Genomic DNA, 26,275 nt, shown 5'->3' with positions numbered 1-26,275 from the left:
TTGCTAATCCATGATTTTCTCTCAAATAGAACAAAGTAGTATTTTATGCTCTATTCGACATGGCAGCTAGTTAATTGGTCACTTTCTCACAATATACAAGCGTAATTGTTATTGTTCCGCCACAAGCCCCCGTGTACATTGTTCTTGTCCAGCCCACACACACATAAAATTGCTGTTCTTCACATAAAAGAAAAAATAGCATACTCCTATATGTTTGAGAAGTTATTCATGTGTCAGGAACGACTGTAGGACTGTTCGTCGAATGACAATTTGTCACACGTCAACCGATAGCAGGGTTATTCATCAGATAGGGCAATTCGTCATAGGTCAGTTCATCACTTACAATTCGTCAAAATGTTAACAGATAAATCTTACTTTCGTAGTATTTCTGATGTTTATCGAGCATAGTTCTTTCAAATGTGTACAACTACCTGTAACCCCCTTTTCTGATACAATTACTTTTTCGCGACACAAGAAATTAGACTTTTACTAATATCTAATAGACACCAATCAGGGGCATCAGCTTGCCCCCCTCCTCGAAATCCAGAAGACCCTATTAATACACATGCATTTTGATCCCCCCCCCCCCCATCCTCCTCTCCACACCCCGTCATGAACATCCCAACCACCTCAACCCGCCCCGCCCCGCCCCGCCCCGCCCCGCCCCGCCCCGCCCCGCCCCGCCCCGTCCCGTCCCCGCGCCCGCGCCCCCCCCCTTCCCCCCCCCAAAAAAAAAAAAAAATCCCTGGCTATTATATTTTGTTTACCACAATCTTGGCACCTCTGTCACTGATGAAAAAGGTGGACGGCTAACGTTTCGGTCACGCATGTGCAGTCTCTCTGTGTCGTGCATGCAGACGAGCTACATTATTTCTGTGTTGCGCATGCACTGAGAAAATGTGGAGGAGGATTACAAAGGAGACCTGAAATTTTTATATTCTATGCCTCCAAGATTAAGTAAAATGTTTATGAACTTAAAAGGAAACAAAAGACTAAACTTCCTAAACAGGACGTTACACAGAAGCTGAATAACAAAAGCGGCCAAACGCTAAAAAAGCTAGTATGTGGGCAACAAGGTCTTCAAACATGATCTCCGATTTTCCGACAAATTGTCCCAGTGATGAATCGCCCTATGACAAATTGTCCTGTCTGACGACCTGCCCTGCTACGAGTTGCCCTATTACAAATTCTTTTGACGAGCGGCCCATATCCCTACGAGTCAAAAACACATGTAGTTATTTAAATCAGCTTCAAAATCAGAAACTTCTTTAATGCTCTACTTATACATGTGCCTACCAAGGATAAAGATGCCGGAAAAGGTTTGCAAAACGTTGTTCAGATAATTTGGGGACTCATTTACTTAAGATGTAGTATATCTTAAAAGTTTATCCGCCCTTTATTTATGTTATCAAATCTTCCGTCAGCAATTAAATATATTGCCATCCAAGGGCAATTCATTCGCTCCTTTAGGTGCCGTTCGAAAGCATTAAGCACAAGTCACGCTTATTCTGACATGTGTTCCAGCAGCCACTCGCCGACAGTTTGTTTTAGCATAAAGCGTGAGCGAGAAAACGCTACAGGAGTGAGCAGTATGTTTTCTTATGTATGGTTACGCCTGCACTCTCTCTCTCAAATGTTCAAAAGAAAAGAAAGGATAATTTATTGTGAGACCATAGAGTACTAGCCAGGCAAGCTAATTATTACGCTATTGAAACGAGTCAAGGATGTAATTTCTTGATTTTCAGATATTATTTTGTTATGAAGAAAGTTTTATGAACTCTGAGTATATTATTACCCGGCACCATCACGGGAGCACGCCGGGGCGGGGATGCGATGGCAGGGTGTCCTAAAAGGCCACGCAAGCAAAGTGATGGAGGCCGCGACGGCAGGATTGGATCGGATCGGACTGCTTATTTATTCAACTTAAATTATGGCATGGGGGACAACCACTTCCACAAATTATAGCAAATTAATCATTCTCCAGAAAAAGGTTCTGCGCATTTTAGAAAACTATCAAGGAAATGTTCGTGATTTTTATAGCAGTCTATATTTTGCAAAACATAACATGCTTAAAGCAAACCAGATTTATTACTTTAAACTTATGCAGACAATATACAAAGAGAAACTCTATCGAATGGATGAAGTGCCATCGCAACCCTATCTTCTCAGAAACGCCAAACACAAGGCTCCTAAGGTCAGGACAAATTATGGAAAACAAAAACTAAATTATCAGGTTCCTACATTACTAAACATTTTTGAAGGGCGTACTGATTTTGCAGTATCATTTAATAAATATAAAAGTAACATCAGACACACCCTTGTACACAACGATATATATTACGCGTAGTAGAAATTGTTTTGTTTTTGCGCCTACCAGTGTTGCAATGACGAATGTGTTTGTTACATGGCTGTAACCTTTTGTGTACATATCTTTTGTGATTTTCTTTCTTTTTTTTCTCTTGCTCCTTCGATAATTTTGTGATTATACGTCAGTGATTACGAATCAATGTCGTACAAATGATAGTCATCTTTGTGTGACATTATCTAGCTGGGTTTAGAATTTTAAAACGTTTTGTGAATTGTTTCCTATTTATTTTGCTTCTTTTCTTTCTTTTTTTTTGCTCCTTTGTTTATTTTGTGATTATACGTCAGTGATTACGAATGAATGTCGTACGAATGATAGTCAACTTTGTGTGGCATTATCTAGCTAGGTTTAGAATTTCAGAGCGATTTGTAAACTGTTTTCTTATTTCTTGAAATATTATATTCATCTGAGGACAGATTTTGTGTAACAAGTGTGCATGTTTGTAGCTATGTAGATGTATGTATTTTGTTTACTTTTTTTACGTATATGGCAACTAATGCAAGTTGTGCTGTAATGAACTGTGGGGGGTAGAGGCCCAGTCAGGCAGAAATGCCTTTTGTCTCTACCTCCCTACCGGGCCTGGCCCGTGAGAAACCAAATAAACTTCAAACTAAACTTCAAACTAAATTACAAAATAAAGAGGTTACTGTGCCTGAACACTAGTGTGCACGTTTCTTTTTTTGTAAATTAAGGATTTGCGTCTGCTATTGGCAATTCCTGCCGAAAGGAACAAGAAAAAGAAACAAGCGTTGGCTGACTGGACAATGAAAAATCTTCTAAACTTAGCGAAACTTTTCTATTTTGTGATTGGTCGGTTTTCGATGGAAGCGGGACTCCGTCATCCGCGGGGACGCCAGTGCCATAGAGCAGCTCCCTACGTCGCCCCGGCACCCGTCGCAGCACAGCTTTCCGGCGAAAACTGGGCCGAAAATCCTCTCCCCTGCCGGGAACGCCCCTCGCGACGGTGATGGGAGAAACGCCGGCTGTGTGAATGAGGCCTAATTCCCAAGATTTTGGGATAATGAGTGATTTCACATTAAAAAGCACTAATAAAGGACACCACATCATTTGATTCGTGAAAAATGGGATATATATTAATAAATCTAATTTTAGACACAAGCAGAAATTGAAACTGAAACTTCGGCTCTGTCTGGCAACACTGGCCTCGGGCCCCCAAGAACATAGCTATCACGTGGTATGAGATCTCACGTGATCCGCCATGCGACGACGGGCAGTATATGGGCAGGCGTGTGCCAGACGCAAGTGTCGTCTGCACCGCACTCTTCACCACATTTTGGTGCCCACAACATTTGATGATGTCTCCACAACTGTGGCATAAGTCTACGCACATAGTGTGAATGAGACTCCGAGAGATAATAACGAACGGCCAATCACGTGGACACTGCTGAGCGCCGAAAGGAAACGTTGCTAATGCCACCCGTTACGCTCGTCCGGAGAAGTGAAAACAAGCAAAAAGGGGCAATGGTGTTGACGTTTAGCTCAAGTTTGGCTAAGCCCATGACTGCTGTGTTGGTTGTGCCACAATTTGCCAACTCCAGTCATTCGATTACGGCAACTTAGCGAGTTGCGACGTTTCCCGGACCGTTTAAGAAACAATTAGACAGAACTAGGTCGTAATATTTGACGTGTGGTTTTCGCAGGTGATACTGAAGAGGACTGCACTGTTTCTTCATAAACAAAATTAAAGCAGAATTTAACACAAGAAAACGTACAGCGAAAGTAGGCATACTAATTTCGGCCATGAAGTGCCGAAAGCAAGACATTGGGCACGTTCAGTAGCGGCTCCAGGAGTCAAGGAGCTTGTGCTCCTTGCACTAGACTGCAAAAAGCGACTTCAAAGAAGTCGTAAGCAAAGAAGTCATACTCTCGTAGACGAGTTCCGAGACAGTGTGCGAGGAGCGAAAGGGGCGCGGTATGACGTATTTCCAAACCTCTGATGAAGTTCTGCTGCTGAAAGAGAGAACAAACAAAATGGCGGGATATGGTACGTCTGCTGCAACGTGGGTCTGCGGTTTGCTCGCTTTTGTTAATAAAAATTGCTCAAGGTAAGATGACTAAAGTGTTCAAATTTCATTTCCGGCTCGGGCTCTCTTCAGAAAATGCCCAGGGGCATATTTCGTCCGTTTTCGATATGCTAATAAACTATGTAAACACTGATTTCGAGTAGTGTTTTCATAGACGCGTTGCATGGAAACTCGACGATTATCAAGATAGCCCTGCCTGTGTTGAACACAGCAAAGAAGGGCATGAGCGTGACTGGTGCACAGTTGGACACCCAACTGTGCTACTCGAACAATGCTTTGTTCGAGTAGCTAAATAGGGGTGCATGCGAGAGAAGGCTTACGCTCGCTTTAACCGACGAAACATTGATCCCAAGCGCGGCCGACTTCCCGTGTATATAGACCAACTCATGTTTGCAAACAAACCGGAGCGTCCCTAGCGGACGCCACCAGCGCTGCACACGCGCAACGGAGTGTGGGAAAGAAGCTCACCATCGCCCATAAACAAACCATTGAAATGTGATGTTGTCAGCGTCAATATGAGCCCCCGTGCTCTTTTTCGCATTGCAAATGTTGGTTCTGTCTTCCTGGCAATGGCTTACCACTTGAGCGGCCTCAGCGAAATTATCGAGGCTCGTTACACCACAAAACGTTGCGTGAAAAGAGTGACATGCGGCGATTCATTCCGCGTGGACACCGCAGTGAGGTGAGAGCCACAACTTAAGGTGCCCATCCTTCACTAAAGAACAGCATTTGCTCGGCAGGACAGCACTTGAATGCGGGCCCTGTAAAGCGCTGTCGGACGGTACTCTAGACACTTGGGTGACCACCCGTCCTGCGACTAGCGGGACTGTCCCGCATTGAGGGCTTGTGTCTCGCGTCCCGTAAGGAATTTCCCGAATCTTCAAAATGTCCCGGATTTTATACTGTCGTAGAGTTCACTCTGCAACTCATGGTGCGGCCGAACAACGGAGCACGGGGAAGCGCGGAGGTCGCTGGTATTGTGTGAATCGCAATGGTACGCCATTTTCTATCTAAGCATTGCGGGAAGCGACCGTCGTTCTTGCAGTAGAACCGACACGCATGCTCCGTTGTGCCTCTCCCCTTGGTGGCAAAATATTGTAAAAAAGATTGCTCGCCAAAAGTTTAAATATAAGATACTATAATTATTTTCAAATCACTGTGTCAATGCGAAAAAGTTGCCGCGGATTTTTTTTTGTTAGTGAAAACAACTACAAAAGGCAAAAAGCCTGCAACTCACAACGGTCGAAAAAGAACATAATGTTAAAAATTTGTGCAGGACCAAGTTGATAAACGTAAGCGTTGACAGGAAACAATAAAAAAGATTTGTTTCTTATTTTTATTTGATGCATTGAGTTCTATAGTTGATGTTGATGTGTTCAACTTCGACACATTTAATAACACATTCGGCATAAAAAATATATCACTGGGAGTGCAAATTATTTTAGCTTAATTGCTGCAATACAATTAGCAGGTGTATAAACAACACAGGATATGAAATGTGTTCACAGAGCCTCGCTTCGTGGTGTGCATTTTAATAAATTTCCTCCACTCCTCCTCCTCCTCCTCCTCCCCTCCTGCCCCGCATGTCCGGCATTAGGAAGGTGGTCACCCTACTAGACACCGTGTTTCTTGTTTTATTTATACTTTAGAGAACACTCTTTTATTCCTGAGGGATTCCCGCCCTCACTTGGGGGTGTTACTTTGAATATTATATCTGTGTCACTTTTTAACAGTAATCCTCCATTGCTTTTATTGTGCACCCCAAAACTCATAAGTTTAAATAAGATATGGAGGTGGTCGAAGCTTGGGGAATAACTTGAGAACGAAACACCGGTGAGGTGGCTGCCAATGTTCCGCTGTTCCTCTGAGGCCACTCAGATCTTTCTTTTCAGGTATCCTTCCCGCACACACTTGTAGTTCTATGTAAAGTGGTATAAATACAGAATGTCACAAAAAATATTTACGTTTTTTTTTTTTTTTTTTTTTTTTTCCGCAAAAATGAACTAGGCATTGCCAAACACTCACTCTCCACCCAAAGGTAGCGCTAGAGGTCACAACCAGAAGCCAAAGTAGCAAAAGTTTCAGCCCGATCCCATACCTTATTCAAAAGTTATAAGTGATTTTCTGAAAAAATCAATGAAGGTATCGGATCGAACTGAAACTTTGGCATCTAATTTTGACCTCTAGCGCTGCCTTTTGGGTGGAGAACGAGCATTCGGCAGTGCCTAGTTTACTTTTGCAAAAAAAAAAATGTGTAATTTTTTTTTTTTTTTGTGATATCTTGTATGTCCGTCACAATTTGTCCCTTCAATGACCTTTTTCAGAGATCGCTGGGCGCATGCGCCGACTCTGAGAGAGGGGGAAGGGAAAGGCGCCATTTTTGGTGGTTCTCTCGTCCGCTCGGTCACACAGACAGTGCTGGTTTGGCTTTAATCCTCCGCTATTCTCGCGACTTGGCTTCATAGTCGTCGCGCCTCACCACCGCGCAGCTGTAGGTTGCACAAATAAAAGCAAAAATAGTTCAAATGGAAGCCTTTATGGAGTTTGAGCAGCCTTTGTGTGTGGTGCACAAAAAGACTTCATGTCAAACACCCCGCCCTTTTTGCCCTGCTTTCAAAAGCCTATACACCAACTCATGTTTACAAACAAACCGGAGCGCCCAGAGCGCCCCTAGCGGACGGTACCGGCACCGCGCATGCGCAGTGGGGGTGTGGGCAAGAAGCTCTCCGTCGCCCATAAACAAACCATTGAAATGCAATGTTGTCGGCGTCGGTGTGAGCCCCCCGCTCTTTTTGGCGTTGGAATTGTTGATTCTACGTCCTCTTAACGATGTCTGACTACTTGATCGGCGTCAGCGAAATTACCGACGCTCGTTACATCGCAAAACTTCGCATGAATCATCTGACATGCGGCGATTCATTCCGCGTGGATGCCGCAGAATGTATGCTAAAGCCTGATTGACATGATGAGATTTCGCTCGCAATTTTCAGTAGCGACGTCGCTCGGACTGCAAAAGCGTGAACCGTAGCTGAGATGTCGACGTCGATACTGAAAGTCGCAAGCAGAATCTAACCAAGTGAATCAGGCATAACAAGTCGGTGATGGCCACTGGTAACAATGATCAACATCTCCTTGTATTTACTGTTTACGTCCCAGCCTGCTTACCAACCTTCAAACTTAAGTCTTTTGAGGCCTGCACTTACTTCTTATCGCAAGTACCGGGCCCACGTTTGGTCTACGGGCCAGTGCCCTCTAAAAGAGCAGACGACAAGCAGAAACGTTTGAAAGAGCAGACAACAGTTTGAACGATCAGGTGGACGTTTGAACTTCAAGATGCACGGAACGTAGTCCGCAGGTGGTCCGTACAACTTGACGGTTTTCCGGCGTTCATTTTGGAACAAAACAAATAAATTTGATGACCAGAAGTACCCATGAATTCAACCCCAAATGCTTCTCGCCCAAGCAATCGTGGTTTAACGGCGTCTGGTTTTCAGTGAGAGAGTGCAGGTGAGCTGGTAATTAATCGACATCTTGTAAACCCCGAGATGGGGAACGATAAAAAAACAGACGAACACAACAAAATTTCACGGCACATATCCACGTTCTCGGACAAACCGAGCGCATGAAAACTGACCTTCAAATCTTTCTCAACACTTTTGGTACATCCCCAGTCGCAGTATTTTGACGAGAAGGCAGGTTTTTGTCTGGTTCCTTTCAAAACAATGCAGGAATACACGTCTAACACGGGCACTTCCGCCCACAGCCCCGGACCGGAAGCACGTCCGACGTGCCACCACCGTGGTGCGACGTAACAGAGATGAGTTTGTGTATAGGACACGAATCCCCCGTGTCAGCTGGCTGGGTTATCAATATGACGGCGGGACATTCTGCTTTTAACTAAAATACAGTAAATCTGAACATGATGGTAAACCGGAAACTAGGGTAGGAAAACGAAAGTGCAAAAGGAGACAGAAAAAAAACAGGCAACGTCCCTTGAGACGATGCCTGTTCTTTTTTGCGTTTTCCTTTTCCTACACCAGTCTCGGGTTTAATGCTTGAAAATGAGCGTGTTGGTGAATAGATACGAATACATGAAAGCATAAAAGATCAAGGACACAGGACTTCTTAAAAGAAGTCCTGTTTCCGTCCCCGTCTTTGATGTTCTATCATGCATTCGTTTATCAAGTTTACCACCATGTTCAACTTGCACCAGCTCGCCTACACTCTGACTATTTGTCCGTTAATAGTAAATGTGCACGCGAGGTTGTGCGACGTAAACATGCCATACATAATACTCAAGTAAAGAATAACACGATAAATCTTTCCGTCCTTCAGGCGTGCGTATAGACATTCGCGTCTTGCCATGTTAAAAGAAAAGAAAAATCACAAAAAAATATCAGTCGCTGGCAAAACATTTAAAGCGTGCGAAACAAATTTAAGCCTAACGGAAGCAGAACCCTGATGGAATGCCTTGGCAATCAACCGTGAACTCCTTTGTTTGCCGGGCTCATTTTGTCGAAGGTTCGTAAACGTGCTGAATTTAGAGAGAAATTGTTTCTAACAAGCCGTTCCTTTCTTTTTGTTGGTGCAGGCGAGCCTTCGCGATATCAGGACCGCCCGGATTTCACACCGCCCGAGTTTGTTTACACATTCCCGAATACGGTGATGCTCGTGCGTTCCCGCTTTACACAGGATGGCGAAGTGACGGACGCAATAAGCTTGAATAACTTAAGCGATCGAGGGGAGAAAAATCAGCTGCTTGTAGTGACCGGGCCTTATAAACGGAGCAAGCTCCGCACAGGGTAGATGGTTGGGTCGGTATCGAAACTGGTCACCATTGCTTTCCTTACGTAGCACTCTGCGACTCTGCCTTGAAAGCAGACCCCTCTTTTAGTAGCCAATTGCAAGACGCGATATTGAAGTGACGATTAAGTGGCTCCGAGTCGATGGTAGGAACTGATGCAGCGTCGGATATTTTTTTATTTATTATTTATTTATTTCAAAATACTGCCAATCCCCGAAGGGATTATTGCAGGCATTGGTACACAATAAAAAGATACATGTGAGGCACTTAACAACGAATGAACAACACTTCTCGTCATTCAAAACATCCAATAATTACGAAAAAAGTTCATCTTCGACTGCATTGATAAATGATTCAACAGTGCCGTGACTGAACACGTGTGGATCAAGGCTATTCCAGATTCTAATGGCAGAGGGAAAAAATGAGTGTTTAAAAGTGTTATTATGAAACGAATAGTCAACAAGTGTATGGCTGTGCTTGTGTCTAGTCGGTCTTGTGTTAGACAATTGTACGTACTTGGATGAGTCAATCTTAAAGGCGCCTTGTAAAAGAAGGTAGAGAAATTTTAGACGATTTAATGTTGCGCGGTCAGTAATGGTCTGTAAACCTGCTCTTTTCAGAAGCTCTGTAGGGGAGTCAAAACGACCATACTTATGATAAACAAACCTAATTGCCTTTCTCTGAAGGCTTTCAAGTGTGTTTATGTTTATATTCGTGTGAGGGAACCAAGCAATATTTGCGTATTCAAGCACTGGACGTATAAGGGTTTTATATGCTAGGAGTTTTGTTTCACAAGACGAACCTTTTAAGGTTCTCTTCAGAAGGAATAATTTCGTGAGAGCTTTATTAAATACATATTTAACGTGTGCGTTCTAGTTAAGATCAGATGTTATTAAGACTCCTAGGTACTTATACTCGGTGACTCTATGCAAGGGTTCATCTTTAAGGCTATATTGAAACTGGGAGACATTCTTTTTCTTTCTCGTGAAACTCATGGAGACTGTTTTTTCTTTGTTAATCACCATTTGCCAGTCATCGCACCAGTCGGAAATCTTTTTAAGAGATTTGTTTAGTAGGATGTGATCGTCTTGGTTCTTAATTTCTTGATATATGATACAATCGTCAGCGAATAATCTTATGTTAACATCAATGCCATCGGCTATGTCATTTATGAAAAGTAGAAATAAAAATGGAGCTAAAACGGAACCTTGTGGGACGCCGGATACTACTGCAACTGGTCGCGTACTTTGTCCCTCGTGATAAACAAATTGGAAACGATTTTTTAAGTAGTCTTCAATCCATGCAATTATCGGTCCTTCGCCCATAACATGTTTAAGTTTTATTATCAGTTTGTCGTGGGAAACGCGATCAAACGCTTTCGAGAGATCCAAGAACACTGCATCTACCTGACTTCTGTTGTTTATGCCCATCGTGAAATCGTGAAGAATCTCAATTAGCTGTGTAACGGTCGATAGTCCACTTCTAAAACCATGCTGATGTGGGAATAAGATATTGTTATTTTCTACAAATGATATCATGACTTTGAGAATAATATGCTCGAGAAGTTTGCAGCAGGTGCAAGTAAGTGATATGGGCCTAAAATTTGAGGCTAAAGTTTTATCGCCAGATTTATGTATAGGGATTACTTTCGCAACTTTCCATTCGGCGGGTACCGAAGAAAGGAAGAGAGACTTGTTAAAAATTAACACTAAATACTTGCTAACCCATTCGGCGTATCTTTTTAGAAACATATTCGGAATTTCGTCAGGACCGTTACCTTTTTTGGTGTCTAAATTGAGTAAAAGTGCAAATATGCCTGGTTCCGTAACTATTAGGCTTCCAAGTTCTTCAGCAGTGTTGCATTGTGGTAAAGTTAAACCGTCATTACCATCATCAGCTATAAATACCGACTTAAAGTAATTGTTAAATTCATCTGCCATTTTTTGTTTCTCTATGGAGCTCATACAATTCATTTGAGACTTTTTAGGGTTAACGTGGTTCCAAAATTTCCGAGGTGACGCTTTCATGAACTCGTGGAGGGTCACGTTATAGTACTTATGTTTGGCTTCTTTAATTTTTAATTTAAGAAGTTTAGAGTGCTCTGAAATCTTTGCTTTGTAGTCGGTGTTATCCGGAGGGAGTGTATGCACCCTCGAAGGTATAAAAACGAACGAGGTCCTCTGTATCGTAGACAGTAGCTTTTGTTAATCCTCCAGGTCGTCCTCAGCCATTTCAAAGAAAATATACACGCCAAACGAAGACAGAAAGACACGTTCAGAATGGGGAAAGACGGAACAACGCCACCAGAGAAGACACGTAAACAGATGGACCGGGAGGCACGCCAGGCCTGGCGCGGACGACGGAGAGACTGTGCCAGAGCCACCAAAAGTGTTTCGAGCAATTCCCACGAGGATGCGCCACAATCATGATCGAACTATGAAAAAGGTCCCTGATCGGGGACAACTTTTTGAGGGACTTCAGCAACAATGAAAACATGTTGGTGCTTCAATGATGTGCACTACATGTAACATGGGTTGTGCATGTCTGCTCTTTCAGTAAATATAATTGAAAACTAATCCTTCATGTTGATAACTTGCAAAAACACCCATTCGTTCTCTTACACTGGCTACATGATCTGACGCTAATTATATATAGTCAGTGCTCATCACATACATGCGCTGAAGTTGGCAATTCATTGAGCACGGGCTGAGCTAGTTCACTTTAGCTGAGCTTCAGAGATCGTTCGAGTTGGGCTACCATCAGCTACCATCACCCGAATGTTTGCCGATGCTGCAGGAACGGCGCGGGCCACCGCACTGGGTGATTCGCTCAAATGTCGCCGTTCGCTAAAATGTCATTCGCTCTTGTGTAACGCGCGCCCCCGTTATTCGCTAAAACGACCATTCGCTCAAATGTCATTGCTCTTGTGATATGGACCCCCGCTGACCCTAGATACACCACTGGATCATCAAGGTAAAACAGCGCAAAAAAACCTGACTGAAGATTAAAAATTAAGACAGCGCAAGGGCACGGACAAGAAAAAGAAGGTAGACGAACAAGGCGCTGACTTGCAACTAAAGTTTATTCGTCCTAACATCAAGACAAACAAAGATAAAAAAAACATGTAATGGACGCCACGTGCTCCTTAGCCACCGTTATGCGCTGTCACTTTGTGTCGAGAAAGCAACATTCCTTTTCGGACACAAAGTGACAGCGCATAACGGTGGCTAAGGAGCACGTGGCGTCCATTACATGTTTTTTATCTTTCTTTGTTTGTCACCACGTTCAATATTTATACTTGATGTTAGGACGAATAAACTTTAGTTGTGTCAGCGCCTTGTTCGTCTACCTTCTTGTTCTTGTCCGTGTCCTTGCGCTGTTTTAATTTTTAATCATGAAATACCAACTAGCCCAAACCTCCACGTTAGTCAACTGACTGAAGAAACAAAGAAGGCACAGACACAGCGCTGTTTTACCTTGTTAAGAAAGGTGACCGCTGGAGAAGTTCCAGCGTTCCAGCCACTGTGGTTCCAGCAGGCCAGCAGTTCCAGAACATGAAATCGAACTCGCCTCCAAAAACTCGCTGACCGTGAAGAGTCGGAAAACAATAAACCGCCACCGTTGTCGCAAGTGCAACGTTTCGTCGCTAAGCGCGCCACTGAAACAGAGCAGTGGGCCACAGCGTGCCCAGTGTGCCATCAGTGCCATGCACTCATCCGTCCGGCGTTTTCGCTCGCTCTAGGTACCAGCAAAATCGATACAGAAGAAAAAAATACTTACTGCATCGCGCCATTGCGTAGAGCAATCCACTACGAGGTGAGCAATGCAGTGCGGAGACGATAGTAGTGCACAAGCCGCATAAAACCGAAATCGAAACTAACCCATGACAGTCTTCTGCTGCCAGAGTGCACTGGGCGCGCTGCATTCATGACCGGCTGTTTTCAGGCGAAAGAAAACGAATTTTGAGCCGCAAACTGTGTTCAGGGTAATTGAGCTTATGTAGTTGGTTACAGCGCACGATAAAATGAGACAAACACAGCGCTTCTTTTTGTCTCTTTGTGTGTCGTTTTGTCCTCGTCTCACGCGCGGTAACTAAAGGACTAAAGTCCCTTGATGTTTCAAAAGTAGCGCTGCGCAAGGTTCGTCGATGCACGAGGCACGTGCAACGTGCAGCCTTTGGGAAGATCATGGTGGCACAGCCCAGCCCCAGCACTGAGCTAGATTTCAGACGCCATTAAAGGGCAACTCCGCTCAATTCCGGAGATTTCGGGATAATGATTGATTTCGAATTAAAAAGCCCTAGTAAAACACACTACGTCGTTTGCTTCGCGAAAAACGGGATATATATTTTTAAATCTGATTTTAAACACGAGCGGAAATCGAAACCGAAACTTCGGCTCCACCCGGCAACATTGGCCTCGGGTCGCCAAGTACATGGCCATCACGTGGTACGATATGTCACGTGATCCTCGGCGGCGCGAGTGTCGTCTGCACCGCACTCTTCGCCACGCGTTGGTGTCTACGGCATTCGACGACGTCTGCACAACTGCGGCATAAGTGTGCGCGCACGTGGTGTCCGTAGTGTGGACGAAACTCCGAGAGACAATAATCACAATCGGTGAGACGACGACGGCGGTTGTGACGCGGAAGACGGCGGTAACGGCGGGACCACGGCGGGCGGCCGGACGGCTCCCAAGAAACGCGCTGCGCAGGCGCACTGCTGAGCGCCGAGAGGAAACGTTGCTGACGTCATGCGCTACGCTCGCCCGGAGAAGTGAAAACAAGCAAAAGGGGGCCATGTAGATGGCGTTAGCTCAATGTTGGCTCCGCCCATGCCGTAGCCTTGACTAAGCTGTTGGTTGCGCCTGAATTCGCCCGCTCAAGTCAGCCGATTTCGGCAACTTGGCGAGTTGCAAAGTTTGCCGGACCGTTTAAGAAACATTTAGACAGAACTGCGTCGTAAGATTTCACGTGTGGTCTTCCTAGGCAATACTGAAGAGGACTGCATTGTTTTTTCAAGACCAAAAATGAAGCGGAGTTGCCCTTTAATACCCCAGAACGTGCCTCGAGCATTTCTACAACAATAAATGGCGCCACTTTTCCCAGGACAGGAGGGCTTTAGCGGTAACCAGTCGCGGCACCCGGGGCAGTAGCCCTTTGTGACGCCATTGGCTGTAACCTCACGATGAATCACCAAATTGCACAAGCTCTTACAAGTCATGTTACAAAAAAAGAAAAAACGGCGAGCATAACTATTTTGTTAGCGTCCCTTTAGCTGGGCAACTCCTTGCGTCTCGGCCCTCGGGCTCCTTGAGCGCGCACATGTTGCCAAAACTCGCCGGAAGACATGGAGCACGTGCTGAAGAAACAGTCGAAAGGCACGCGCCGATTTTCTCCCGTTTTCAGTGATTGTACTACATGTCGTTCTCGCCTTCAGAACATTCAGGGTGGGCCCAACATCTTTCAACTCAGCACAAAGTGCAAACGACCGAGCAGAAAGTGTACAGGGCAGTGTACTTCCGGTACGTGTATTCAGACACGACCGAACGTACTCCGCCCTACACTTTTTTGCACCGGTGTAGATAAATCGAACAAAGCTATTATTTTGCTACAAAGTCACATATATTTTTAATGAAGTAAAAAAAAAAAAAAAAAATGCAACTGTTCGAAACCGAAACTTGTGCACGGAGGCTCGGAGGACCTAGTTTCCTTCTCATTCAACCGACAGAGCTGAAATTTTGTTATATACCGTCTAGTATGACCACCAGCCTACCCTATAAATTTAAATAATTTTAAGACAAGGGTTTAAAACCCTTGTCTTAAAATCAACTGCAAAAGGGGTGTCAACTGCAAAAGAATCGCACGGCGAGCAGCTCCCGCACGCCGCATCGCACGCCGCACGTCGTGTCGTCTGCTACAAAAAAAAAAAAAAAAAGAAAAACGCACGGTTGGGTGTAGCCACGTGACTTCCGCCACTCACTCTCTTCTCTCCACTTCTCCGACCTCCGTCGGGTTTCGGTTTCGGTTTCGAGCAGTTGCGTCTTTTGGCTTTATTAAAAAAATACGCTACTCTGTTGCAAAATATTAATTGGGTAGTCCTCCGACACCATAATGAAGCGCCTGGCAAAAAATAAAAACAATTTTTTGGGGGGTGTCAGTGTCCCTTTAATTTCACCGTTCAAAGACTTCTCCACTCAACAAACAGGTACTGTCACGATTCTTCGGGATCGTGGACGAAGGGGGCCGAAGCACCCGCCGAGAAGTGAACGAATCGCAGCCTGGCGCCTGGCGCTACATACTTGTTACAGGTACTGCTCCCAAGACTGAATTGTTGACGTGTGAGGCGATAGCTTTGAAATAAACTTCACAAGGCCCTGCTTCATGTGAGACTGCTTTAACGTGTACTTTTTGCGCTTTTGCGCACGAGTTCAGACATCTGAAGCCGTGAAAACCACTGTGGTTAAGTGGTTGTACCCAGAACACAGTTTGCGGTTGGAAATTCGTTTTCTTTCACCTGAGAGCAGCCGGTCAAGAATGAACAATGTGCAAAATAGCAAAGGGCATAAAGTGACGAAAAAGCACGGACCAAGACACGAAGAAAACAACGACACAGAGCATATTATTGCAAAATAGCAACGTATACCTAGCGATTCAGATGCAATCAACGGCAAGTTTCAGTTTCGGATTGCTCACGTCGTAGTGGATTGCTCTACACTTACGCGCGACGCAGTAAGTACCCTTCTTGTTATCCGACACAGCGAATACAGAAACAATATTGATTTTTCTGGCACTGAGAGCGAGCGAAAACGCCGGGTGGATGAATGCATGGCACGCCCTACTCATCCATCAGTTTCAGGACCCTGTTTCAGTGACGCGCCTCGCGGCGAAACGTTGCACTTGCGAAAGCGGTGACTATTTATTTGTTTTCCAACCCTTCACGACTGCGAGCAGAGCGGCAGAGCAACGGAGCAACTGCGAGTTTTCGGAGGTGAGATCGATTTCATGTTCTGAAACATCTACAGTTCTTCTTAATCAACAAGCGGGTACCTTTCTTGGCAACCTAAAAAGGCGCTGTGTCATTGCCTCCCTTGTTTCTTCAGGCACGTTGTTATGCGCTGTTTTACCTTGATGATCCAGATTCAGCGACACCCAGTGCAGTGGCCCGCGTCGTTCCTGCAGCATCGGCAGGCATTCGGGTGATGGTAGCCCAACTCGAACGATGTCTGAAGCTGAGCCCGTGTTCTATGCCTTGCCAACTTCAGCGCATGTCTATGATGAACACTTACCGTATATAATTAGCATCAGATCATGTGGTCGCCTGTAGTCGTTGCGAGTTGAAGGGAACGAATTGGTGTTGTTGCAAGTTATCAACATCGAGGATTAGTTTTCAGTTATATTCACTGAAAGTGCAAACATGCACGACCCATGTTACGTGTAGTACACAAAACATCGAGGATTAGTTTTCAGTTATATTCACTGAAAGTGCAAACATGCACGACCCATGTTACGTGTAGTACACATTATTGAGGCTCTAACATGTTTTCATTTCTGCTGAACTCCCTCAGAAAGTTGCCCTCGATGCTAGAAGCATTGAAGGGACGAAATGTGACGTATTTATACGACGTTACGGAGAACTACAAGTGTTTACGGGAAGGATACCAGAAAAGAAAGATCCTAGTGGCCTCAGAGGGACAGCGGAATGTGGCAGCCACCTCACAGGAGTGCCATTCTCAAGTTATTCACCAAGCTTCGACCACCTCCATATCAATTGTTTAAACTTAACATTTGCTGGGTACAAAATAAAGAGTAATGCTATATGCACTCCGGAGTGCAGCTCGGCCGGAAATTGCTATATGCACTACGTTTGTCTCGTATAAAATGAATGGTCACAACAAGTTTTCTAAGCGGTGGCATAGCGTAGGGGTTAAGGTGTCCGCTTCGTGCACAAGTGGATGTGGGTTCGAATCGCAATGGGCCTACCTTTTTTTTTCTTTTTTTTTTCTTGAATGTTGTTTTGTCGAGGCATTTGGCGATATTTATATTTCTTTTTTGCGATGAACACTAAAAAAAAAAACACAGAATGTTGCCGACGAAACTCCGCAGATCAGGGACAGCGGGGCTTGGGTTGCCGGCTGGACGCCGCGAAGCGGCGTGTACCAGTTAACTTTTCTAATTGGCAGCCGCATACTGTCGCCACAAAGCGGCGTGAACGCAGGCGGGGGGCTGTGTTAACGAGCTCCCCAGTGATACACACGCAGTTCGAAAAAGGGTGGCCTGAGCGGCATGAGCTCTCCGCGTAGTGCATATAGCAATTTCCGTCCAAAGTGCACTACGTAGTGCCCCCATATAGCATCGCTCCAAAATAAAAGCAACGGAGGATTACTGTTCAAAAGTAACACAAATATAATTGTAAAAGTAACACCCCCAAGCGGAGGAGGGAGTCCCTCAGGAGTACCGGGCAAATGCTGTCCTTTAGTGAAGGATGGGCACTGCACGAAGGATGGGCATGTTGGTTGACAGTGTTTTATTTGAACAATGTTCTGCTTTTGGTTTTCTATGCTTACCTGCCTAATTACTGTTTGTCTTTGTGTGCAATTAGATGTGTGTGTCCACTCCCCTCTATAATACCTTCGGGCCCTGAGGGAATAAATAAATAAATTCAGTAGCTGCTTTCAGCTGCAAATGGAGTAACTCTTGTAGGAGTTCTCTAAGCGCCTTCTCAACGGCAAAAAAAGCGCTGCTCTTCAGCTGCTCCTACTCAGTTTCCACTTCCTCCCCCGTTGCAGACGGGTCTCCAATTAAAATGGAAGCAGACGACGCTGAGCACGATCACTTTTGTTTGACGTCGGTATCGAAGAAGTCTCGACAAGGTTGTTAGAGAAAAAGCGAGTGACTGTAGTGTCCTGCCCACTCTATCAGCTTGATAAGCGATAAAACTAAAGTGCTTTATGATATATTTTTGTTTTTTGATGACGACATCATTGATACGCCTTCATGCTTTAGTTTGTTTATTGTTCGAGCAATGATGTTTGTGAAAAGCGTGCGAACAGCCTTCCGCTTTTGCTGCCAGCTGATAGAGTGTGCAGGACACCCCTCGAGCGGGCCGTTCGATGTTGCGCCACGTGACTAGCTTAGTTTCCGCGAATGCCACCAGTTGAACGCTCCCTGGAGAAAGCTGCGAGCTCGCGTGTTATAGACAAGTGTGATTAGCACTGTACACAGGGGCGTGTGGTGGAACTATGACAATTACGCACGAATACCGTGAGAAAGTGACCAATTAAGTTGCTACCATTTCGAATATAGCATAAAATACTACTTTGTTCTATTTGACAGAAAATCACGGATTAGCAAGGGTCACTCTAATTTGCGAATTGAATTGACAGGCGTCTTGTAAGGCACAAACCTCAACAGCCAGGCTATGTTGTTCCTCTCGTATAAGATAATGTTCGCTTGGGCACACACTTTTTGAGGTCAGATTCTATCCTAGTTTGAAGGTTTGTATATATTAGACAACAATTTGGATCACTCCTTTCTGCATGATTCTTCTCCTGCGTAACATTGCTGAGCATAACGAATGTTGGTCTGGAAAACGAGTGTTGTGATTACCCCTCAGTGTTTCTATGAAAGGTAGACCGAAATACTTACTTATGGACTACCGGTTAAAACAGCTGATACTTCAAAATGCTAAAAAATTAAAAGGCACAAATATATTCATTGGTGAAGATTTTTCATACCGTGTTCGCTCAGTCAGGAGACTTGTTTGGAACAGCTCACGAGCCAACAGGGAAAGGGGGGAAAAAGGTGTATTTTTCATATGATAAGCTGAAGATAAATGGTGAAGTGTACATATGGGATGACCAGAAAAATGAAAAAGTGAAACAAGTACAAACTTCCAGCCAGCGCATTACTCCCTGCGCATGACACAGAGAGGAAGAAAAAAAAAGAACTAAGACTGGTATCCCTAAATGCACGAAGCTTAGTTAACAAAACTGACCAACTAGAAGCTTTTATTTATTGCTACGACCCGCATGTTTTTCTGATAACCGAAACCTGGCTGAATGGTAATATTCTTTATAACGAAGTCGTACCACCAAACTATAGGTTAATTCGCAGAGGTAGGTGCGGCAGAGGTGGAGGAGTAGCTATAGCGATAAAAGACAACTTGGTTTTTCAATCCATGGAGCATGTTGGTGACAGTGAAAGTGTGTGGTGCAAGTTGGATTTCTTCGGAACTTGGATAACTGTTGGAATGGTATATAAAAAGCCAGGATCATCCTCTGAGGACTTAGATAAAATCCTGGATTACTTGATCGCAAACACTAATAGTCGAAGTAAATTGATAATTGGAGGAGATTTTAACGCTCCGGACGTCATTTGGTCGGATGATGGTGTGGCTGTCCAGGGCACGAGGATGTCCGACTCGCTTCTACAATTGGCTTTCAGTCGCGGTCTACGTCAAGTTGTTACGGAACCTACGCGTGTTACTGACACTACATGTTCGCTACTCGATCTTTTGTTTGTTAGTAATCATTTCGATGGTTGTGAGGTTTCTGTTCATGATGGAATATCTGACCTTAAAGGCCGGCCCGCAGGCAGAGAGAAGGAACCGGACCCTCACTTTTCTTCTCGCCATGTGAAAGGAGGAAATCACCTCTCGTTTCCTCCTCGCCATTTTCCAACCTTTTTTTTCCTGACTGCCTGCCTGATCCCCTTTGTGGAAGATTGGGGTGGGTGCAATCAACGTTTGAAGGATTTGAAGAATCCAGGGTCAAGCCGGCACCTCCGCGACAGGGAGCTGAACCACCCGAGGCTGTTTTGAGCGAGCTTGGCACTTGCTCTCCCCAACGAGTTCGATGGCTGTTTTTAGCGTGGGTTTGGAGAACGATTTCTGCTGTTGTGAAAACACTAATAACTGTTGTTTTATTCAAAGAAGTAGTCATTGAAGTATCAATTTTGTTCTAAATCTCTGATTTGGCATCTTTCGTTGTTTATGTGAATTCATGGCGATAGCGGGAATTACGAGCGGCGTTTTTCGGTACCTCACGAATCGCGTTCCATAGACCATTGGTTCTGAACCATTCTACTTTGAGGAGTATTCCATTTCTCATTGGACTGCGAACAAACGGGAACAAAACAAAATGAAAACTTCGTAATACCTGCTGTCTTTTTATAAATGGCATAATTTGCTATTATTGCTAGTTGTGCACTATTTTACGTGTAGAAAATCTTGAATTTGCCGATTCAATCTCCCTCTTTCCCGCTCTCTTTGCTGATACGCAACATATTTGTCGGCTGTTAAGTTTTCAGTTACTTTTGTTGACAGAAACTAAATGCAACTTTGGCCACGAAGAACTTCTTTCAAAGGCTGAAGATGCATGAAAAAATCGTAAACCGATTTGCTTTTATGGAAGTTTGTTTTTTACTCTTCTTAGTTCCTTCAACGAGGCAGCCGTTACTCTAGAAAACACCTGTAGTACGAACATATATATTATGCGCCAGAACTGGTCAGACTGTGTTCATTTTGATACATGACTATATTGTCAAAATGCAACTAATTTTACATGCTTCGCCCTCTTACTGCAATATTTTTTACTTGTATTTACTTGTGATTATTATTTTGAACAAAAAAAAAACACGAAATACTGATACAATCGCGCTTCAGTGTGCCGTTGTTAGAACGACCAATTCTCAACTCTCTGGGTAGAGCTCAAAGTTCAAATAAAAATACCCACCTTTGTTTCTTTCTACTGTGATGTTCAAGTTCCGTTCACTCGAGATAAATATGTGGTATTGTAGCGTATGTGGCCGCATGCGGAAGTGTCTGAGTCTGTTTTGAAGCTAAAAAAAGAAAAAAGTAAAAAACAAAAAAAATACAGCAGAAAAGCGAGCCAGCCCGAACCTTTACGAGCTCATACCGAGCCTGCCTAACTAATCCCTGGTGTTTGGGATTGAAGCAGAGAACCTTGAAGGGTGACAGAGATTTTGTCGGGGGGGCCGGTAAGCCCATTAGCACTCGTGCGAGAAGGCCGTAAAGGGCCGTAAAAAGTAAGGAGGAAAGGGGAGGAGGAAAAAAAGAAAGGAGGAATCTTCTGCCACGCTGAAGAAAATTTTGAGTGCCCGCCTTTAAGTTAGTATTTTTAAAATGTGATATTTCTGTTACTAAGTCTAAACATTATGAAAAGAAGATGTACTATGATTTTGGTAGGGCAAATGATGAATCCGTTGTTGACTATCTTGAGCAGTGCCTCGATAATTTCAATCAGTGGACTGAGGTAAATGAAATGTGGCTGAGCTTTAAGTGTATAGTGGGCTATTGTCTTGCTTATTTTATTCCAAAAAAGGCAAAAAAGATAAAACGCCGAAACCCGTGGATAACACGGGAAATTCTGCACGTCAAACGGAAGCTGAAAAGGCTTCGGGAGCGTCGATCTGATTATGTAAATCAGCAGGCGAGGCAACTAAAAAACTTAATAAAATTGGCTAAAGAAACATACTATACAAGGACGTTACCTGAATGTTTGCTATCTAACCCCGAAAAGTTCTGGCGTCACCTATCTCCTACAAAAAGTGGTATTAAACAGATATCTATTGACGGTAGCCTGGTGAGTGACAAGGCAATAATAGCAGTTAAGTTCAATCAGTTTTTCCAGTCTGTATTTACAAGAGAGTCATGTCAGAACATTAGGTATTATTCCACCCGCAGATGACATGAGCAGTTTTATATCTGAGGAGGGTGTTGTTGCACTACTACTTTCACTCGATGAAAAAAAATCCCCGGGACCAGATGCTTTGCCGAATGCCTTCTTTAAAAGATATGTAGAATGGGTGGCCAAATACCTTGTACGAATATTTTCTATATCAATTAAGGATGCTGCATTACCGAATGACTGGCTAGTCGCTAGGGTTGTCCCTATAAAGAAATCTGGCAGAAGTGACTCAATTGATAATTATCGTCCTATCTCCATGACTTGCACGGCCTGTAAATTACTAGAACATATCATAACCAAACAACTCGTTTCTTTCTTAGAAATGCATAATGTTCTAAACCCCAACCAACATGGTTTCCACAGTGGCCTGTCAACGGTAACCCAGTTGATTGAATTTTACCATGAATTAGCCACTTACGTTAACAACTGTACGCAGGTTGATGCAGTGTTTATCGACCTGTCGAAGGCATTCGACCGGGTACCTCACCGCAGACTAATTAAAACATTAATAGACCTCGGAGTTCCCTTTTCTTTGACTAGGTGGATCAATGCATATCTTTCAAACCGTCAACAATTTGTGGATATAAATGGTACTTACTCAGGACTGTTAGATGTTCATTCTGCGGTGCCCCAAGGTTCTGTCTTAGGGCCCCTACTTTTTTTAAACTTACGTTAACAGTTTGTTCCCATCCACTGAAGATGTCCCAATTAAGCTAAAAATGTTTGCCGACGACTGCGTTATTTACAGTCCCGTTGTTGAAATACAAGACCAGATCAAAGTGAGTGATGCGCTGGCTAGCATTGCGTCTTGGTGTCGTGAAAATAACATGAAGATTAATATTAGCAAAACTCAGTACATGCATATTACAACAAAAAGAACTGTCTTAAACTTTAGCTATGAGGTTGCTGGCGTAGTATTGACTGAAGTAGACAGTTACAAATATTTGGGAGTGATTTTGTCTTGTGACCTCGGGTGGAAAAAGCATGTGGAGTATGTTAATAAGCGGGCAACTAACAAATTGTGGTACCTGAAGACAACGCTGGGTAAAACTCCCCCTTCCGTTAAAATTCTTGCGTATAAGGCAATTATTAGACCTGTGTTAGAATACACATCTGCAGTGTGGAGCCCATGGCAGAGCTCTCTGGTCAAAGAACTCGAAGATATTCAATCGCTAGCAGTGCGTATAGTTTTTTCAGATTTCAGACGAACTACGTCTGTGACCGAACTTAAAAGGAGAACCAATATAAGCCCTCTGTCAAACAGAAGAGAGAGCCAACGGTTGAAGCTGTTCTTCCAGATTTTCAAGAACTGTATAAAAATTGATGGCTCCGTTTACTTAAAACCAAAAAGTTTTTACTCGGAACGCTTGCATCACTCAAAGACCGTAGCCCCTATTAAAGCTCGAATAAATAGTTATAAACAATCTTTTTTTGTGCATACAATTGATTTGTGGAACAGCCTTCCCGGTGATGTTGTCGATATTGATTCACTCTGTTCTTTCGAAAAAGCCGTAGATATTATTTTTCAGTGCTGAGATTGCTTTTATTCCTCTTATGAAATTATTTTTACTGTCTTTATTTTTTATTACTGCTGTTACATTTACTGCTATACTGTTATTGTTATTACTAGTATTACATTTGGTTACTGTATTACTGTTGATATTGTTTCTCTTCTTTCGAATAAGTCGTAGATATTATTTTTCGGTGCTAAGATTGCTTTTTGTTTAGAACTGTTGTGTTTATAATTTGCATGTGTGACACTGTATCACCCCACTCCTGCCTTTTCCCTATATTGGGCTGGCAGTATTGATAAATAAATAAATAAATAAAGGGCTCGTTATAAAACTTTTGCAACATTTAGAAAATGTTATTCCTTTTTGCTCAGTTGCGTCGTCATCATACATATTGTAAAACTTGTTTCGTAATCTATGTTTCACTATATGGCGACGAGGTGGCCTTTTCGTGATTTTATGCAGATTGCTTAGTTCAAGAGCACAACTATGATCCAACTTTTAATACTGCAACGTAAAATTGTACCAATCACGTGTATTTTAGGCAACCTACCATTCTTCGTGACAACCTTTCAATCCAGGTAAAATGGATATGACTCAGGTAAACAAATGGATGATGAGTCGTATAAACACACTTTGAATGTTCATCCTGATCTTTTTTGTTTGTTTACTTTTGCGTAAAAATGAAATAACGGTATTTCTTATTTTTGATCCCTGAAAATAAAACTAGATTTAGGAATGATAAAAAGAAAACTATATAGATAGTTACTCTTTTCACGGTGGTAATAGTGCCTGTTGCCAAAACAATGCGGAAAACATATTCTCGGTTTAGTGGTTCGAACCGGTTTCCACCATTATCTTTGCTCCCCGTGGAACTGAACCGAAACTGAACCGAAACCCACCAACCCGAACCCGAAGCACCAAGAAGCATGCTACGAGTGTAATTACACGTGTTGCATGTGCTGCTGTCTAGCAGTCGCTATTTTAGAGCAAAAGCCTAAAACAAATATGCCATCTTGTTTCCCGTTTGGCAATGCCTTATTTTGGTCATTCACTTCAAAGTTTTAATTGGGGGAAGGTGAGGGCGTGTTGACTTATATTCCCAGCCTTCTCGTTGATGCAAGGGTAATTTAGCAATAGGTCTATTACTATGCCTGGCATCGTCTATTTTGTGCTACGTTCTCAAGGCTAGCATAGCTTCCACAGTGCATGACTGCTGCACTGTGGAAGCTATGCTAGGCTCCACAATACAGCACGAAATAGTTGATGCCTGGTATAGCTGCAGCGATTAGGTCTCGTAAATATTTCGTACTCAACCATCAAATTTAAGTATAGGTAAACTATACTTTGTATAACTTCTTCATTGTAAACTACTTCGTTTAGTAGTGCTCGAAACATTTGCAAGGAGGATGACCCAACACCTGGCAAACCTAATTTGACAGCGGACATTGTGTGAAAAGTCGTCGCGGCCGACAACGTTACTCCGAAGGTTATGTATTTGTTTACTTTCCAGAGAGTTCTAGACTTGCCTTATTTGCGTGTTTGCAGCTTGCCTTCAGCTTGCCGAGAAATGTTTTTCATCCGTGGGTTCTGAAGTCGATTCATAGAGTGCAGGGGGCTCAATGACCGGACGTCTTAACGCACCACAGCTCGGCTAACGTGGATGAGAGCTCGTGCTGCAGAACCCGGGGATTAATCCTTGCTCCCGCCAGTTTCGATCCGGATGAGCGTCGTACTGACGTGCGGTTGTGTGTCGCCACTGCACGATGCACATTAGACCCCAGTCTAGGGGTCGTACTGCACTGGCAGAATTTTACAGAGGAGCTGTTAAGGGCTAGGTTCCCCAGGATCGTGTCCGGTACGAAAGAAATGTCGACACAAACCTGTGGACAACTACTGCAATCTATAAGCGTCGGCAGCAACCAGGCAACCAGTCAGGTTGCCGCCGTCGCTCATAGATGGCGGCAACCTTTCCAGCTGTCATAAAAGAATGGATAGTTGGGCGAGTTGGTGGGAATTTATCGCAGGGAACAGCGCAGAAAACAGACGAGGACGAAGAAGAAACACGCGTGATGAGCGCAGCGGACGTCACGTGTGTTTCTTCTTCGTCCTTGTCTGTTTTGCTCGCTGTTTCCTACGCTCTTATCAGTTTCGGTTTGGACTCACGATGGGTCGGCCGCGTGCCCTTCCTTTGGGGAAATAAAACCGGGTGCGGAAGGAGTGGCGACGTACGCAGCAGCGCGAATGGGTTCGCAACCGCCGCGTGCGTCGAGCGTTTCAGATTCCCTTGCGAAAGAAGAGCAGATCGCTCGCCTGGAAAGCCACCGTTGAGAACAGAAGCCACAGCTCCGCTGCTCTTCCTTTTTCACCAGAGTTGAAAGGCTGAAAGTTTTTTTTATTTGTGGTGGAGGCGACAGACACCCATTGGAGATCACTAACCTCCCACTGTCTAAACTTGCAGCACGATTACAGTTGTGGGAGCCTCGTGGAAAACGGCTTGGCTTCTGTGAGACCGCGCCTGGCGGGTGTCTTGGAACTCGACTCCATCCAACAGTTCGTATGGAACCAAATCAGTCTTCAGGTCACAGTAAGTTTATTGTTTCCCCCTCTTTAATAAACATAGAAGAGTGGCGGTGGCTCGACTATGGCCGGTCAAAGTCTACATCAGCTCCTGTACGGACTCCTAGAAGTCCGTGCTAATTCTGAGATCCTCAGCCAGGAAGGCGTCCTCAGTAGAGTCGAAATAGAGTTAATGTATATGCTCCCTACGGGAGCCAGAGTTGCGCGTGTGTTTTCCACGTGCCGCCGCGCCGCTGTTAACCGAGATCGATCACGTGAGGAGC

General features: G+C 44.0%; 1 protein-coding gene and 1 pseudogene across 1 annotated transcript in view; one reads left to right on the top strand and one right to left on the bottom strand.

The window, feature by feature from the left end:
* The window catches only part of LOC115312034, a 43,440-nt pseudogene extending 30,599 nt beyond the window's left edge, over nucleotides 1-12,841 (bottom strand).
* A 3,187-nt stretch (nucleotides 12,842-16,028) lies between these two features.
* LOC115312063 (zinc finger protein 28) overlaps nucleotides 16,029-26,275 on the top strand; it is a 34,338-nt gene continuing 24,091 nt past the window's right edge. Inside the window, 2 exon segments of the mRNA XM_042286756.1 lie at nucleotides 16,029-16,202; nucleotides 25,894-26,019. Of these exon segments, the coding sequence (XP_042142690.1) occupies nucleotides 25,992-26,019 (28 nt within the window). The 5' untranslated portion in view covers nucleotides 16,029-16,202; nucleotides 25,894-25,991.

The sequence above is a fragment of the Ixodes scapularis genome, unplaced genomic scaffold, assembly GCF_016920785.2.
Source record: "Ixodes scapularis isolate PalLabHiFi unplaced genomic scaffold, ASM1692078v2 PGA_scaffold8__174_contigs__length_109621045, whole genome shotgun sequence".
NCBI lineage: Eukaryota > Metazoa > Arthropoda > Arachnida > Ixodida > Ixodidae > Ixodes > Ixodes scapularis.
The sequence above is the reverse complement of the archived record's forward strand: the minus strand, read 5'-3'. Positions and strand labels throughout refer to the sequence as shown.